At 48.9% G+C, this 18,376-nt stretch overlaps 1 protein-coding gene across 1 annotated transcript; it reads left to right on the top strand.

The window, feature by feature from the left end:
- Nucleotides 1-658: 658 nt before the first annotated feature.
- LOC144161902 (phospholipid-transporting ATPase ABCA3-like) lies at nt 659-9,397 on the top strand. Its single transcript, XM_077692460.1, has 2 exons — nt 659-875; nt 9,164-9,397. Exons 1-2 carry the CDS (start codon nt 693-695, stop codon nt 9,386-9,388), a joined length of 408 nt encoding a protein of 135 aa, XP_077548586.1. The 5' UTR covers nt 659-692; the 3' UTR covers nt 9,389-9,397.
- Nucleotides 9,398-18,376: the final 8,979 nt, after the last annotated feature.

Consider the following 18,376-nt stretch of genomic DNA (forward strand, 5'->3'; position numbering starts at 1 on the left):
AGCGCCTTCTAGTGCAAACTATATAAAACAAATTGTTTCTTGTTTATTGTTTTATTTAAGTAAAGAAGTAATATATATTCTAAACGAAGTAAATTAGGCCGTTCGGAACATTCATCTGGTTTAATAAATCTGTTCGTATTGTTGCACGATGCTTTTTAGGCCAGTGGGTCATGAATTGGCAGAGTTACTCAATATATACAGTTGCAAAACTCCGCTTCAGAATCCGGGCGGCGCTAGCCACCCTGCTCCGTGGAAGATGAGGGGCAAGTCGACGTGCGCGGCACCTAGAAGACAAAAACTGAACTCCGTTAAACTATTATTATTCAATTTTTTTTTGTAAAATAAAGATTGGTTTTTAAATTAGAATATATTATTGGGTAAAATTTACTTGTGTTTTTGTGGCTTTGGTTTTATGACCTACGGCAGCAGCCGCAAGCACTTGAGTACTACTTCAATGTTCTGCCGACAGACGACAGGCTACTCAGCTTGCCCCGGCGCAGGGGGGCAACCGAGGACGGGCTTTCGATACATGGGGCCTGGGGGCAGTTTCGAAACTGGTATATATCCAGTAACTCTGATGAATAATACGACCCATAGGAGTGTGATCAGGCGATGAGCGTTTCTTGATAGCCCCTCTCACCCGGCGACGCAGCATGGACGAGGTGGAGGGCCTGTGCGACCGGGTGGCCATCATGATCGACGGGGAGCTGCAGTGCCTCGGCTCGCTCGCCCACCTGCAGGAGAAGTTCGCCCAGGGCTTCACGGTCACGGTGAAGACGCACGTGGAGTACAAGGGCGACGAGGAGTACCGCGCCAAGCTGCTGCGGGCCATCAGGGAGACCTTCCCGGACAGCAAGCTCCAGCAGTCGTACGAGGTAAGCGAGTAAGCGCGGAGGTAGAAAGCTTTATCTTGAACACCCTCATCAGACGGGGGAAGATAAAACCCGTGTCTGGTGGATGGTCTCAATGAGTTATGGCATGCTGTTGCGTGGCTAGCATGTACTGGAACTAGCGTCACTTTAGTGGCGCTACCCTGGACATGGACAATGAGGACCGTCCACCAGCATTGCTCAGAGAGGTTGTGCTCAGACCCCTGATGAAACGTAGATGTGGCTGCGCTGCAGGTTCGTCAAACCCTTGCCATTTTAAGTCTCATAAAAAAGGTATTACCGCGGTCGGTTTTGCTTATTTTCTCGCGCTGATAATGGTTAGGACATCGCCACCTTATCCTTGGGTCTTGCAAGGTGAAGCGTTTTCCCTCGCGTGGGTAGTGACTTGGTGTCATTCGCAGTGAACTTGAATCCTTCAAGCCTTTTAAATGCAGAGCATTTCAGTAACTCACGATGTCACCCGCGTTGGCGTCCGTAGTCCGCATCGCTCCCCGTCGGTCTGGCATTGGATTGGATTTGATTGGATTGGCTTGGATTGGATTGGATTGGATTGGCTTGGATTGGATTGGATTGGTTTGTATTTGGATTGGATTGGATTAAAGTGGATTGTGTTGGATTGTGTTGCGTCATAGCCGCGCCACGTTGCGTCATAGCCGCTCCACGTTGCGTCATAGCCGCGGCAGGGGGTTCACGGCACGTTTCACGTTTCACCATCGACTTCATCGACAATGTTTACGCGGGAAGAGAAGGCGGCGCGGCGGCGTGCTGCGGATGCTGAGCGCAAGCGCCGCAAGCGAGCCGCCGACGCCGAACTTCGCCAGCGAGAAGCCGCAGCCATTCGTGAACGTCGGGCGGCGATGCGGGAGGGAAAACAAGCACAAAAAGAACAGAACTCCTGCTGGCGCAGTTTCAGGCAGGGGGCGCGCCAGCACTGCGAAGGCGGGAAATTTGAAATGCGTCGGGTGGTAGCAGTGAGCGGATAATGGCGCTACAGCCCATTATGGCGAATCAGTGCTCTGCATTTCCAACAGTTTTCACGTAGAGTGGAACGGCTGTAACTTTTTTCTTTGGGCTGGAAGGATACTTTAGCTGCAGCCGAATTTCGAGCTGGTCTAGTTGGTCGGTTTGCGTCATGTCGGTCTTTAAATAGCGCAACAGGGGTACGGCGACGGACGGACACATAACAAAAGACGGGCGCTGACGCAGAGCTAAATACTGCGTTCAAGAAAATGTCTTGTGTTTTCCTTGAATAAAATATTCTGTGGAGAGTCGGCGCTCGTCGTGTGTAGCCTGTCCATTCGTTGTCTTTCGTCTCCTCGATTTGGCTACACTTTTTGCACCTGTTGAGGCGGTGCAGCACTCTCACACTCGATTTGCCAGTGCAGCTAGCGCCACCTGCACTTCAGCCCTCGATTTGATGCTGTGCTGCACGAGTTCTTCTACACTTCTGCACTAGCCTCTGTGCGAGTTCTCGTCTCGTGCAAGGTGCAGCGTGCTTTGGCGCGTTTTTTGGTGCGCATCGTAGCGGACGGCTCCAGCATGATACTTGTGTCACTAAACGAAGTAAACTTCTACCCACTGCTCTAGCTCGAATTTCACTGCCTGCATTCCGAACCTGTACAGCACTGACGTGACGGTTACTGGCCTATACGAGCTCGGTTTAATGCTGTCTCCTTTGCCCTTGTACATTTAGCTCAACCTGCTCATTTTCCACGGGTCCGGTATTTTTTTTTTCTATCTCTGTGCTGATGGCTTCGAGTAGCTTGCCCTTGCTCTTCGGCCCTAATTGTTTAATCAACTCCATCGGTATCCCATCTATGCCTACTGAGGTATTTTGGGGCTCTTTTCCACTGCTTTTTTTTTTCATTTGAGCTTGTCCCCATCTATCTCAAGACATTCCGGCCTCCCCGTCGTGACATCTCTATGTCGCTGCGGGACATCTTCATCCACCTTACAGAATTTCTCCGGGATAATTTCATGAAGGTATGCCAATGCCTGCCCTGCCTTGAGCACCTGCCACTTTTAGTTTTCTATAGTAGCACCTTCTGCGGGTCTCGTGTGTTTCCCTAATGCTCGCACATGGTTCCAAAACTTTTTCGGCACGTCTCTACCCTTTCCTTGTATTTGCGCCACCCATCGCTCGCTGTCACCTTTAATCTTTGCCTGCACCAAGAGTTGCACTTCCATTTTTCTTTGCTTACGTTGCTCCTATTTTTGTTCCACCTCTTCCTGCTGCCTCCCCGCCCTCTTGGACTGCCTGTGCTCTCTAGACATCTGTTTACGCCTCTCTATAGCCTCCCTGATTTCTGCGTTGCTCTATTGATTTGCCCTTTTTGCTTTGACTATACCTTCCTGCATAGTTTTGATAAGCCTGACATAATCCCATATTTATCCTGGATTTCTTTTTATGTCAGCTTCTATGATTTTGGCTATAGCCGCAAGTTGTTTACTGCGTAACTTTGTGTACTGCCCCGCTCGGTCCTGTTTTGCTTCGTCGGTTTCCCACAACTCAGGCTTATACGCTTGTGGTCAGTTCCCAGACTGCGACCCCCTTCCCCATCTATGCTCATTCCATCCAACCACGCATAGAGCCCCTCCGAGAGGAGGCGGGAGTCGATACTGGACTGTCTCCTACCATTATCCCACGTGATTTGACCGGCGCATTTTTGTTCCCTATTTACTATGATCAGGTTTTGTTGCTCACACATACTAAGTATCAGATTTTCGTGGCAGTCTGTGTATCCGTCCAGATCTTCAATGTGGGCGTTCATGTTCCCTACCAACAGCACTTCTCCGGATCGTTTCAAATCCTCAATGTCAATTTTTAGGCACGCCACCAGGTTTTCATTTGGTTCCTTACTCTCCTCACCCGTCCACAGGTACAGCACTTTTAAAGACACCTCCTTTCCCCCTACCATCCCTTTCACCCACACATGCTCTTTACAGTCTTCTTTCACTCTTTTCCACTTAGCCCCCTGTCGTATAAGCATACCTACTCCTCCGACTTTTCTCGATACAGCCGTCCTATTGCAATCTTCCCATACATACTCAGAACGCCGGACGTTCTTCCAGGTCCCTTAGGTGCGTCTCTGTCACTGCATATACCCGGATATATTCCTCTTCTGGTTGCTTACGAATCTCCATCCATTTATCTTGCTTCCTGCCACCCTGCATGTTTATGTACGCGATCTTCTGTTCGAACCTCTAGTTTCGCTTAATCGCATCACTTGAGTGCTGACGTTGAGTTAACCCGCTGATAACATCTTTCCAGTGCTGGCCCATAATGCCTCATTGCAGCACAAAGTTTGAAAGTTTATTTCATTATTCTTGCGTTTTTTTGTTAAAAAACGTATTTCGTGGCGGGAATGAAGCTGAGTGAGCTTCAATTGGGCAAGGTTGTATTTTGTCTTCACGGCCCTATAATGTTTCTACCGAAACACTTATCGACTTTGTATTGTCGACTGCCCATCCGACCATATTTAGAAACAACTTCAGTGTGGGCTGTGCTGTTGTATTTCCCGCTTATTTATTGCGAAAATCCTATAGCCAACTTCACCCAGTGTGTGGTATGTCTTTAACAAAGGCTCGTTTAGGGGCTAGTTGGTATATGCTTGAATTCAGATTTCGGGTGCGCTGCATACTTTAACGAGGAACAGGGACAGTGGAAAAAGACAAACCATACGTTGGTGCGGAAACTAGCTACTGGTATATTGAAAGTTTGATCGGTATTTATAAGCGTGCGATAGGGGGTGCTCATTCATCTTGGAATAGATGCTTATGAATACCGATCAAACTTTCAATATACCAGTAGCTAGTTTCCGCACCAACGTATGGTTTGTCTTTTTCCACTGTCCCTGTTCCTCGTCTAAGTATGCAGCGCACGCTAAATTTGCATTCAAGTGGTGTGTGTGCTGTCTAGCCACTTGCGCCCAGCCGGAGGAGCAGCAGCTGGAAAGAGAAATATTGCTGGAGTTGCTGGGGGGTACCGAAGCCATTCATTAGAAATAGGGTTACTACTGACGGGGCCATTCGGTAGCGCATCGGGGGCGACATGTGCCTCTGTTGTGTGTCATCGTGCTGTAGACGCCGGCGTGAGGCAACACTGTGGTACCTTCATGAAGTACGGCGTAGCATTGACTGGATAGAGGATGTGGTGGCCGTCCCGGCAGGCCTCTACTTCGCCTGCTTCGCGAACTTTGTCTAGGTTCTCACGCCGGGACATCCGCATTTGAATCCTCAGCAGGTGAAGTGAGTGTAATACCCCTGTCACACGGGCACTTTCAATCGCGATTGAGTCGATCCGGATCGAGCTCAATCCGGATCGGGCGCTGCTACACGGCTGTTTCAATCGCGCTCGAGCCCGATCGCGCGCTCGAACTCAATCCTAGTTTCGAAAGCGCGATTGAGGTTTCCAAGCGCGGTCGGACGAAAGCGGCGATACTCTCGTTCCCGGTGAATAATCGCACAGAAGTTGGCAACTTCAACTAACGCCACAGACTGTGTCAAATAGCTTGACCCAAAAAAGCGTGCGGTAACATTCATGTAGTTACGTATACCTACGACCGAGCAAAGTTACCAGACGCCGGCCGCGAAGTACATTTTTGGCGCCGTCTGGCGTACGTGAGTGCAACCGGCGCCACTTCTCGGTCGGAATTGAATTTGAAACATGCTGTGGTGCAGCGGCGGTGCGTCGAGCGCGCTCGAAAAGTCAGTCGCGCTTCGCTACAATCGGGATTGAAAGTTCCCGTGTGACAGGGGTATAAGAGGGGTGGGAAAAGGGGGGTTCAGGTACTGGTGGTAGGAGAGGACAGGTGTTATTTATTTATTTATTTATTTATTTATTTATTTATTTATTTATTTAGTTGTTTGTTTGTTTGTTTGTTTTTTTGTTTGTTTGTTTGTTTGTTTGTTTGTTTGTTTGTTTGTTTGTTTGTTTGTTTGTTTGTTTGTTTGTTTGTTTGTTTGCTTGCTTGCTTGTTTGTTTGTTTGTTTGTTTATGTGTTTTCTCGGAGTACGAGGTCATTACAGATGGGAGTGGGGAGCACAATATTGCAGACAAAACCAGCAACACAATAATCAGCGCCGATAACAGCTTGTTCTCGTCGACGATTTTAGCAACTGATTGAGGAAGGCGATTCCAGCTTGCACACGTGCTGGGGATCAACGAATCAAGAAGCAGATTTGCACAGAGTACAATTACAATCGCACAATTACACCGATAACGACAATTTTATTTGGTCAATATGCCAGCAGCCTTTTGATTGCCAAAGCAGGGGTGTACGGAGCAGAGAAATAATGCATGTTGAAAACTGCGAACACACACGAGGAGCAATCGGGATAAATTAGATATAAGGCACAAATATAGAGATTTTTCAAGGAACCAGGACAAAAAAACAAATATTACTGAATTCCTTAATGTGGGAGCGACAAGTTCGTAACAGTATGGTTGTGTATGTAAGACAAAGTACTCACTGGAAAACAATACGGCAAGCGTAACAATAGTTTTAGCTTACACCGAAAAAAAGACCCATTTCGACGTTACTATCATGGTGCACTACTGCATAGTTGAAGGACTTTGTTACGATCGAAACGCAGCCCAGTCTGGATTCCCTCTCATGACGAATTATTTCGTGAGAGCCGGGTGTGATGGCCTCGACCGGGGTATTGCCACGAAGCCAAGGCTCAGTAACTATCATCAGGTCAGGGTCATGTGTGACACGATACTTCTGGCATTTACGTTCAGAAGAGGGAAAGGCTTTGAAGAGTATCCTAAATCTTTCACAGATAAAACTTGCTGTCGCCCTACGAAGTCTGCGCAGTCGCGTTTTGGGGAAGGCCGTCATTGCGGACTCATGGGTACCATTTTGTCCAGTGCGTCGTACCAACGAAACAGCTTGCTGTTGATCTTGCTTTTGTCGAATGACTGATCTACTTTATCGCCATTATCCCGATGCTGTTTGGTAGCATCCCATAGCTTTTTCCGGATCTGCCAAACGCGGGTCGAAAAATCTCCAGATAAGCTGAACCCAGTTCTGTTTAGGTTGCAGCAATTTCTAACTATTTCTTTTGTCCCTTCCATCAAGCAACTTGAGAATCACTGACCTGCACTTGTTTTTGTTTCGTTTTACTATTATGTGGATCCTTTTAAAGCAACGCCTGCAATGTTTAACTTGTTTTTGAGAATGGTTTTTGAAACGACATCCTCGACGGAGTGCTCTACCGCCTCATCCACTTCCTTGAAGCCGAAGATGATCAACTTGTTGCGTCTGTTCCTGTTCTCTGGGTCATCCACTTTCATAAATAACCTATCAACAGGTTTTTACAAGTTTTCCACTTTCTGTACGTAGTGGTTGGCTCCAGATGACAGGTCCGAAAGTTTCCCTTCGATAAATTAGATATATGGCACAAATATACAGAATTTTTCAAGGAACCAAAACAAAAAAAAAACAAATATTACTGAATTCCTCAATGTGGGAGCGACAAGTTTTAACAGTATGGTGGTGTATGTAAGACAAAGTACTGACTGGAAAAAAAAATACGGCAAGCGTACCAATAGTTTCAGCTTACAAGGAAAAAAAGACCCATTGTTCCTTTTGGTCAATCGCTTTCCTAAAGGTTTCATGCCTTTCTGTATCATCATAACCTTACTTGGTGCTTTCAACATTTCCTCTTTGGATGGCGGGGGGTTTAGTTCAACGTCGCCGCAGCAAGCCGAAAGGTTCACAAAACAATCATCACCGCGGCAGTAAATGACCATGGGCACGGCAGGAGCAAAAGGCATCGGTTGTTGCTCCGGTAAGCACAAACGGAGTGGCAGTACTTCACCTGTAGCAAAAAGAAGGGGTTCCTGGGGTGCATTGTGCCAGGCTTTCTCTGTGCCCACTAGTTGACATCAGCGCAGTCCCTGTCTTTATAGCCGTGCCGTGGGCCGCCGTTGACGACGGGGGCGCCGGCTGCGGTGCGGGGAAGGTAGCCAATGTGCGCATGTCTGAAGGGTCCCAGCCGGTGCTGTTCGTTGAAGTAGCCGAGGAGTTCTATAGAGATATGTACAGTAACCGCGACATCCAGGATAATACCGAAGGAGGAAGAAGTTCAGAAGAGCTAGAGATCCCACTGGTGACGGCAGAAGAATTAACGCTTTGAAAGAGCTGCAGAGGGGCAAAGCACCTGGTGCGGTTCAGATAAGAGCAGACCTCTTGAAGCATGGCGGGCAAATTGTACTAGAAAAACTGAGTGTGCAGAGCATGTAATGGGAAGGCAAGATAACCGTTAGTTGGTCATTAAGGTAACAGAGTGGATCCTCAAAGAAGGCAAGCGTGGCAGGGGGCAATGAAAGCTATATGGGCAGATGATATCAAGAAGGTTGCGGTGATAAATTGGTCGCAACACAGAAACGGAATAATTGCAAATCCAAGGGAGAGGCCTTTGCCCTGCAGTGGGGGTAGATAGGCTGTGATGATGATGATGATGATGATCATGATGATGCTGATTGATTGCTGTTGGATCTCTGGGTCCTCTAACTGCGGCGCGATGCTCAGAGAGAGGAGCGGCACGTCTTGTTCAGGTGAGGCGTTGATGGAATGTGCTAGAAGAAACGGGTGTGAGCCGGCAGAGCCACGAGACCATGCGACAGCTCGTTAGGAATAGAATTAAATGATAACTACCGTCGTCTTCTACAAGTGTTATGAAGAGGAAGTCCCAAGAATTACCATTGTTGTTGAAATAGAATATATCGTGTTGATTGACAATACATTTGTACGCTGTTGTCCTAGGTGCAAATGTGCGGCGTGGACCCCTTCAGGACACGTCTGGATCTCCTTTTGTCTTGCCTAGTGGAATACATACGTATTTACAGAGGCATATGTATTATGTTAAAAATTTTGTACCTGTAGCACGTAAGTCTGTGTTGATTTTTATGCAGCCGTGATGATTTCTTGCATTTGACACGCCGCACGTTTTAACTCTGTGTCCGCGCTTTTTATTTTCTATTTTGGACCAGTAGGTATATCTGTGTTGATATTTTCGTAACCGTGACGATTCATTTGCCTTTCACAACATCAAATGGGGCAACACAATGGCTGCGTTTTATGCGTTAGTTCAGTAGTTTGCAGCATGTTTTACAGAGCTTATATTGTTTTTAGCACGTTACTCCACTCCTGCAATAATCCCCCAACAATGTTGAGGGTATCCTGACATAAATAAAGATTTGATTTGAAGATAAACCTAACTTGCGAAGTGTGGGGCTGAAATGCGTGTCGATACCATATGCACAGGGTTTCCTGGAGTACCACATGGCGGACATGGGCCTTCCCTGGAGCCAGCTGTTCGAGCTGGCGGAGGCGCTCAAGCGCAAGCTCAACCTGCTCGAGTTCCTCATCAGCGACACGACGCTCGATCACGTCTACGAGGCGCTGGGGCGCAAGGAGCGTGGACAGGCCACCGTCGAGGCCTCGCCCGTGTCGCCCCTGCCGGAAGACGACGACGAAGGCTTCCAATAGCGGCGCCATACTGAGCTCGTTTATACGTATGTTGCAAATCAAGCGCATCTACTGCATACAAGTGAATTGAATAAACGTCGATGACATAGTGTAATCGCAAATTTTGCATGTATGAGCAATGGCGTGGCTTTATCTTCTTAACACAAAAGTGTTTTATTCCCTGATACACAAAACTTTCACTGGCGTCACATCCGTCACGGAAGTGACGCCAGTAAAACGGAGCCAGCAACCTGTAAAAGGTGAACCCCTGCACACACGGTCTTCTTGCTTGTTCGTTTTCGGGTTTTATATTTTAACACGAAAGTGTTTAAGTCACAATACTACAAGATTTCACTGACGCTATATCCGTCACGGAAATGACGCCAGTGCAGCTTTGCCGAAGCGACCCGCCAGCAGGACGTCGCTCGCCAAGCCCACCCACAAGACAGCCGCCGACCCGCAAATCATGTCCAGCTGCAGATTTCACTGCACATTTCACTTTCGTGTTTTACCGATACCTATGACAGAGGAATCAACCACATTTTTTTCTGTACTGAAGTCTGGCTTGTGCGGGGCAGAGAAACCTGCTGCAAAGTGAGCATGACACGATACTAGCAGAGACCGTCGTCAGGGCCACCGCTAGAACAGTTCCGTTGTTAAAGTCTTGAATTACAAGCTCACCCGTGCATGATTGGGGAGGGGGAGAGGGGGGGCGTCATCGGCCCTGTGCTGAGCCTCCTCACTTGCTGACGTTTGTGTGCGCTGTGGTGGGCGTCCTCGCTGTGGTGGGCTCCTTGATTGCCAGGTCCTTGCTGGCTACTCGATCGTGTTCGCCCTAGCAGCATGCGCTGAGGTGTCGAGAGGTGTGACATGAACAGCTGGTCCACGCACAGCTCACAAACCGCGCCTTTCTTTTCACACTCTTTTGTCATTGCGGTATAGGGGAAATAATGATAGTACGGTTGAAGAACTGCGTTCATCATAACAAGCGTGATGTCGGATGGATCACTCGGCCTGCCAATAGCGTTCGGCAGGTCGGTCCGCCAAGAGTGTCCAGTATCTACCGCATTGTTTGCGCCGTACTCTGGCTGACTGAGCGGGCTCATGCTTGTGGCCGGAGAACTCTGCGTGCTAACGTATGCCGACGACTTTGCTGCCGTCTGCACGTCTCGGGCCCAGGTGGGCGAAGTCGTGGTGCGCTCATGTCGCTTTTATCGTTTTTCTGGTGCCGAACCTTTCCAAGTTAGAGGTATGTTGGCTGAATGTGCGATTGCGAAAGGTGGACCTGTTACATCCCTCTGGTCGCTAGAAGGCGCAAGTGCAACGTAGTTGTGCCTCTCAGTCCTTTATTCGGCGCTGTCCACCTCTATCTACGTTAAACAAGGGAACAAGTCGCACCTGCCGTGAGCAGCCTTCGTATGGCGGCAACGTATGCGTGGCTCTGAAACGCACAAAGCTGTTCTCGGGCTTACAGGCTAGCGGCTTGGGTCTTGTCCGTGAGGAAACGAGACTGACCATCAAACGCTCGTGCTTTTATGAGACCAACCTGATGTGTTCTCTGTGCAGCTCTTTCTGTATGGGATATTATACTTAACAGTTCAAATCCTCACTCGCTGTTCGAGAACTCGGGAACTAAATTGCATATGATATTCGGATAAGTCTACGGATAGCAATACAGCCTCTGCGTCTGCCAGATCTATCGATACAAAAATTTATAGGAACGTAAATGCAGGGTGTTGGAACGAAACGGTTTTCGTTCTGGTTTCTGTCTGGTTCCCTAAGTAAAAGTTGAGTTCTGGTTCAGCTTCCGAACGAAAAAGAAATGGTTCGTAGTGGTACATAACGGTTCGTGGTAGCCCGCAAGAAAAATTGAGGATTGAGTTTCCGCTGTTCCCTAGCAGAACTTGCGTATGAGCGCAGCATGAGCTTGCTGAGGAACTGGACCCAGGGCCATGACACCGCTTAAAACGCCTTGTATTCCCACTTCTTTTTCCAGTAGCTGATGATGGTGGTAGCACGCTATCGACACCCGCCACCTTGCTCTTTCCTCAACACAGCACGCGGGTTCGATTCCTGGCCGTGGCGGCCAGTTTTCGGGTGGAGGCGAAAAGCAAGAACGCCAGTGTGTTCGAGATTTTGGCGCATGTTGAAGATTTCCAGGTGGTCAAAATCAGTCTGGAGCCCTCCACTGGGGCGCGTCTTATCGCCTGCGTTGAGTCGCTTAGACCCTACAATCAATCAATCTTGCCTCAACATTCTCCCGCCAGCGACAATCGTTCCTGTGCAACACTACAAAAGTGAATGGCGGCTAGTCCAACATGCTGCTTGTGATCAGTTGAGCACACTGGTCTTCATTAGTCATCCGCTTCCTTTTTTGTCGGTGCTTCGAGGAGTGGTGCCGCTTCCTAGTCAAACCCTTGTTCAGCCCTCGCCACGAAAGTTCAACAAAATTCTGTTCCGAGGTAAGAGTGACATAGCGGGCTGACTTTGGTTGACGTGTCTTAGACCGTGCACGGCGCATGGCGCAACGTGAGTCGAAATTGCCCGCAACTGCGCTGAAATCGGTGCGCGCCTTTGTGACGCATGGTCTGCCAACTTTACAATTCAAATGTCGATAACGAACCCATGGAAGAGAAAAAACAAGAAAGAATAATCGAGACATTCCTATTTGGTTTTCTGAAGCTTGCTCCATTCATGGCACTAAACGCCGCGTGCAATCGTCAGATGAATTCATACGCTTGCACGTTTAGAATGTGGAGCGAAAGTAACAAGGTGCTGTTTTATACAAGTGCATTATATAATACATACGTATGCAAATAACACTTCGCTCAGGAATTGGTGTGCGTGAATGGCAGGGGTGCATCTCCATGCTTACTCCCGCACTGAACAAGAATGAAATTGCAATTTTACTCCTCCTACTGGAGAGAGGGAGACTATGCGCAGGTTTACTCTTCCCTGGTGCAGGAGAACTGGGACTGGAATCCGCCCCACACAAGCAGAGTACGCAGTTAGTTTTGCTCCTCCTCTTCATGTGAAGTGATGATTGCATCATACTCCCCGCAGCTTTCGAGGGGAGTGCTCCAAAGCTCGCAAGAGTAAAATGACTGTTGAGCTCTTCAAATACTCCCCTGATTTCTTAGAATGCACGACTGGCTGCACTGGGTTTCATCGTTCCGTTGTCGTTTCTGTCGGTTACAGGGGGCTTTAGTTGACACAATTCTCCTTCGCGCGAATGGCTGGCCTCTTCATCGTTGGAAATATCCTATAGGTTGTTCAGTAACACGCTACCTTGCGGTCCTGTGCATAAGCTTCGGCGTTTTGTCACAATCTGAGATGGTGTTCACGGTGGTGCTCTTTAAACACACAGGAGGCAAAACTGGATGATCCTTCTCTTCCGACACTTGCTCTAGAAGCCCTGTTGTAAGTCTGTCGAACCCTTCGTTTTGTCGCGGTGTAAACTGGCTCTGTGACCCCAGCGAAACAGAAGAGGCAGTGTTGACGTCACATACGAACAATTTCGTGGTTGTCTCCGGTGGACCTACTATCAGCACTTCTTCAGCCGGGGCTCTTGGTTCATGACAGGAAACTAGAGAGGTCAATAGCGGGCTCCGTGACGTTTGGAAAAGGGCAACTTTAGGAGCGGTCTCACGAGTTCTCCATGAAGGAATACCTTTCCTGCCTTGCGGGTTTGTAGCCACTGTGCTGGCATAGCCAACTTTCGACAGTTTCTCGCGGAGCAACAAATTGGTCCGAATAAGCACTCCGATTTCCTCATATTCTTTTGTGTAGTCTTCCAAAATAAATTTCTAATCTGATTGTCAAGCTGCACGAGGCTCGTCTGTTTTTGCTGTGCAGATGCACAAAGCGATTTCAGCACACTCATTTTTACAAATGGTTGTTTTAACTTCCACGGCGCAATCTGCCGCGTTGGCGAGGTCGGAAATCTGTGCCCGGAGGGTTTCCCCGAGTCGCCGCAGATGGCCCAGGGCCTCAGTGTCCTGTCCGCGGGTTCCAAATGGTCGGTGCGTAGCGTCGAGCAGCCGGCCATGGTGGGCACCGTCCATGGGCAAGGCCTCCAGGATTACAACATCAATACGTTTCCCACGCAGGATATTCCCAGGCCTCACGAGCCTTGAAGATGCGCTGCGCCGTCATGCAGTCCACTGGGCCGTTGCTCCCGGGTTTCACGGCACAAATATTGAGGAACTGGACCTAGGCCTATGGTAGCGCTCAAAACGCCTCCTATTACCACTTCTTCTAGTAACTAACGATGGTAATAGCGCGCTATCTACACCCGTCGCCTTACTCGTTAATCTGCTATTTTCGCTGCAATCTGTGTATGCTGGTGCTCTCACGCCAAACATTTAATTTTTACGGGCGAAACCCTTTAGGGGTTTGGGATGTCGGCGCCTCCTATCGTCGTCGTCGTTTCATGTAGTCACGGTACTGAAGCACCGGGACGCTCGCTTTTCAACGCCTCGCGCTAGAACGTGTCATCTCCGTGGGAAAAGAACGCGTACTAAGGCACCGGGCCCCGATGGTATACAGTACTAAGTGTATAAGAACTGCACAGAGAAGTATCTTCAGGTCATACTGACCACTATAAACGAAGCTTGGGCCTCTGGATGCGTACCAACTTTCTGGAAGCACGCAGAAATCATAGGCGTCCCGAAAGCAGGAAAACCACCGGATAGGCTCACTAATCTACGGCCGATTGCTCTGACGTGTACCTTATGCAAGCTGGCTGAGCGTATGCTAGCATCAAGGCTCACATGGTGGCTTGAGGGCATGAATTGGTACCATCCCTCTCAGATCGGCTTTCGGCCCCACATCGGCGCATAGGACGGCCTTGAAGCGTTCTCTACTTCCCTACTGATAGGAGGACGCACTTGTCGTATTCGTTCTATTCTTGCACTAGATGTGAAGAAAGCGTACGACAATGTGAGCCACCAAGCAATCCTACAGATACTGCGATGGCTTGGGTGCCCGGCGCCTGTGGTGTCCTTTATAGAGTCGTTTTTAACACACCGCACATTTTCAATTAGAGTCTCAGGACAGGCGGTTGGCTCCTTTTCAACATGCCGCGGGGTACCACAAGGCTCGGTCCTCGCACCCATACTGTTCAACCTTGCCCTTCTCCCGCTCGCTTGGACAGTAGGGGCATTGAAAGATCTAAAATGCCTCATCTATGCGGATGATATCACGCTCTGGTCGACACTTCCAGACATTGCGGATCAAGAACACGCTCTTCAGAGTACTTTAAATACGGATGACACGTGGTGCAAACGCGTGGGACTCATGCTATCCCGAGATAAGACCGTGTTACTTATCGTTGCCAATCGAAGGGCTCGACAAAAACTGCAAAACCGACCCATTTTACTAAATCTTGATGGCGAGCAAGTGACGAAAGTTACTTGTCACCGCGTCCTTGGCCTGGACGTTTCGGCCTCCGGCTGGGCTACGCCATGGCTCCGGGAAGCTCGCCGGCGCGCCCTTCAACTGCTACATCTAGTTCGCCGGATTTCCATGAAATCGGGAGGAGCTCGCACAGAGATGGCTCGGCTTCTCGTACGTGCAATCCTGCAGCCACGTATCACGTACCAGGCTCAGTTTCAGTACATGACAAGGGCGGAATGGGATCGTCTAGAGGGCATCAATAGAGAAGCCATGAGGACTATTACCTGCCTTCCTCGCTTAACGCGCATTTCCACACTACAGGAAGAAGCTGGCCTTAACACGATAGATGAGTTGGTTCACCAGCGGCGACAGGCACGATCTCTGAAAGCGCAGGTGTACACATCTGTGGCTGCTTTAAGGTATATGGGCCTTCAAACTAACACGCCGCCAGATCCCTCTCCGGAACCCCCTCCTTTGACCTGAATATTAATTACTGACTGCAAGCCTCTGGGTCGGTCAAGCCGTGTTGCGCCGCAACTCTCATCCATGCTGGCCAAGATACGTTTTACGTCGACGCCAGTATTTCAGGAAGCCTTATTACCACAGCCGTCGTAAACCCAGCCATGCAGTTTTGTCAAACCTGCCATTACTACGCCCCTCAGTGGCCCCCGTCAACACTTGCTGAGCTCAAAGCGATTTTCGACGCCTTGGCGACTACAGAGCTGCTGAAACCAGACCAATCGCAACCTGTCAATATCTTCACAGATTCAGTGCAAGCAGTCCGAGACCTCCGGAAAGTACTTCATCAAGTGCCCATGTCCCAAACCATCCACGCGAAGGTTGCGGCCCTAAGTTTCAGAGTGAAGATTACTTGGGCCCAGAGGACATCGACCCCTGGACAGCAACAGGCGGATGCGGCGACTCGTATACCTCCAACGACGCATCCACTGCCCTTATTTCCAGTTGACGCAATGTCAAAGTTGGCCACCGACAAAGAAGACCTTCGGCGCTCCACACGCGCACTTATTCCACCGTGTGGATCAAACCTCCCTGGTGGGCTCACCCGCCGTGAGGAGGTGGCGCTACGAAGGATTCGCGTCGGGGCTGCTCTTACACCAGCGATCACCCACACCTGGCCCCCGGATCGACGGGCTCCGTTCGGCCGGACATGTCCATTTTGCACCACTTCGGCATGAACCGCAGACATTCACCATCTTATGTGGACTTGCCGTGGCCTCCAACGCTCCCGACAGCAAGTACTACATAGTGTGGGACTCAACCCAGGTCGGCCTCCCGAGTACAGACGCTGGCTCTTTGGGCCGTATCACCGGAGCCTTTTAGACTTTCTCAGTCAAAACTTCCTGTTTATGTACATTTAAACACACTCGCCTCCACCGTTTTATGCTGCAGAGCAAACTTTCGCAATAAAAAAAAAAGAACCCACCGGGACACTCCTTGTTGTTATTGTTGTTGTTGTTATTGTTGTTGTTTCACGTCTTATGGCACATACCCACGCGGGGATTGGCCACGAATCGAGCAAGAAGGGGGCTACTTCGCCCGCTCAGAGCTTAAACGTAGATACCTATCCGTTGGCATCCAGTAGCAGCGCGAGATTGGAAGGAAGAATTGGCTACAAATTGAAAGTGGCGGTTGAATTTCGGAAAACATACCCGTGATAATAAAGGTTAACAGGGCAGACGCCTGGTCTCGGACACATGCATGAATGGCTGCAGCCACCCCTTTGTGAAAATAACCCAGTGATATGGCCCCTAGCGACAGTAGTACGGGCATGGAGATAGGAAGTCCAATTCGTTGTGATGACCTGATAAGGTGACGTTGCCTGATCATTGAGAAAGCACGGCAATGTAATAAGATGTGATCTAGTGTCTCGTGTTCTCCGCAAATGGCACAAAGGGCGGAGGAGGCGAGACCAGACCTGTGCATATAGGAGTTCAGCTGGGGGACACTACATCTTAAGTTGGTTAATGTGACCTCGCATTGACGAGATTCACACAAACGGGGATTCCAATTATGGTTAAATGGGCATACTCTTCAAAATTAAGGATGACCCCTTCCTGCATACTCATTAGGCGCTGATATCTACGGAACCGTTCTCCTGCTATACTAGCCGGAACAGGGCACAGATCAACTGAAGGGCCATCCAAAGACGATCGCGCCAAGAAATCAGCCACTTCATTAAGGAGTAAACCTTTGTGCCCGGGAACCGAAGTGAGGCAGATGTCCTGCAAATGGGAAGGCACCGGAAAATCTAATGCACGGATCAGGGGTGAATTTTCAGACGATGCCGAAGCGGAACAGACCGATTGAGAGTCTCTAATTATAACTCCATTCAAGTGCTGCGGAGGAACTTCTTCTAAAGACAGTACTACCGCTAGGAATTCGGCTTGAAATATTGGAGTGAAGTCTGATAACCGCAGCGAGACTGCCCAGTTAAGCTGTGGAAGAAACATGCCCACGTTTGCCCTCTCCTCACGTTGCGACACATCAGTTACCACAATTACGTAACCATTAGGTCGTGCCAAATGATCGTTCAGGATTTCTGTGAGCAGTCTTGACGAAAGCATTCTGGCGTTCCTTGTAAAAATATTGTGAAAAGTTAAAGGCGGTGGATGTACCTCACAGGGCATTTGCAATATTGTCGGAATGTTGATTTTCAGTAGAGAAGGTAACGCCTGGGCGTAAACACACTGAAGACGAATGGGCCGAGGCCACCAAGTGTTGAAAAACAGTGCGGGCTGAGCTACCAGCAATGAAAGAAATCAGCTTTGTGGCGATTCAAAAATGCTCATAATAGTGCAACTGAGCCAGAAAAGAGTACGCAGCCAAACTCTAATATGGGACGCACGTACACCTTGTAAATGAAAACTAGAGTGTCCCTTCTCATTCCAGGGCTCCTGTTGCTGATTCTCCGCTGCAATCGAAGTGCCCGTTCTCCTTTGGTCACGATATGATTTATATGAGGGCACCAATCCAGTGCACTATCATAAATGACACCCAAGTACTTCAAGGAAGCCACCTGAGGGATAGCCTCTTGCGGACGCGTCAGGCATAGGCTCACCGGAGCGGATACCGGGAACACAAGGACGGCACACTTATTGACATTGATGCTCTATTTTATGTTTGCCAACCACCTTTCGATTGAACTCAAAAAGGCTTGTAACTTTTGATACAGAACATTAATGTCTTGAACCGCAGAAAAAAAAAGGCTATATCGTCCGCGTAAACGTAGGTACAAATGGCCTGATTTATTGGAATGGAACTCAGTAATACATTAAATAGAATGGGCGAGAGGACCGATCCTTGAGGGACACCCCTTGTCTGAGATAGAGTCGATGACTTAAAACCATTTTTTGAGCAAAAGAACTTGCGATCAGTTAAAAATTGCTGAATCATTGAACGGATGTACTGCGGTAACCCACATTCCGTACGTTTGGCTATCAGGACACTATATTCCACGCTGTCGTACGCTTTCGCAACATCCAAGGTGACAAGGGCACTTACTTGTTTATTTCTACGCGCCAACAGTATACGGCTTTCCAAGTCAACATGTGCTGACCAAATAGAGCAACCCGGACGGAAGCTAATTTGGTT

Source organism: Haemaphysalis longicornis, unplaced genomic scaffold (genome assembly GCF_048455015.1).
Source record: "Haemaphysalis longicornis isolate Haplotype H1 unplaced genomic scaffold, Haemaphysalis longicornis Haplotype H1 scaffold_12, whole genome shotgun sequence".
In the NCBI taxonomy this organism is placed as follows: Eukaryota; Metazoa; Arthropoda; class Arachnida; order Ixodida; family Ixodidae; genus Haemaphysalis; species Haemaphysalis longicornis.

What these genes read in the sequence shown, in the direction of transcription:
- LOC144161902 (XM_077692460.1), top strand. Translation starts at nt 693, where the DNA reads ATGATCGACGGGGAGCTGCAGTGCCTCGGCTCGCTCGCCCACCTGCAG. An exon ending in AGCTCCAGCAGTCGTACGAG is followed by an intron (nt 876 to 9,163) that starts GTAAGCGAGTAA and finishes CCATATGCACAG; the next exon opens with GGTTTCCTGGAGTACCACAT.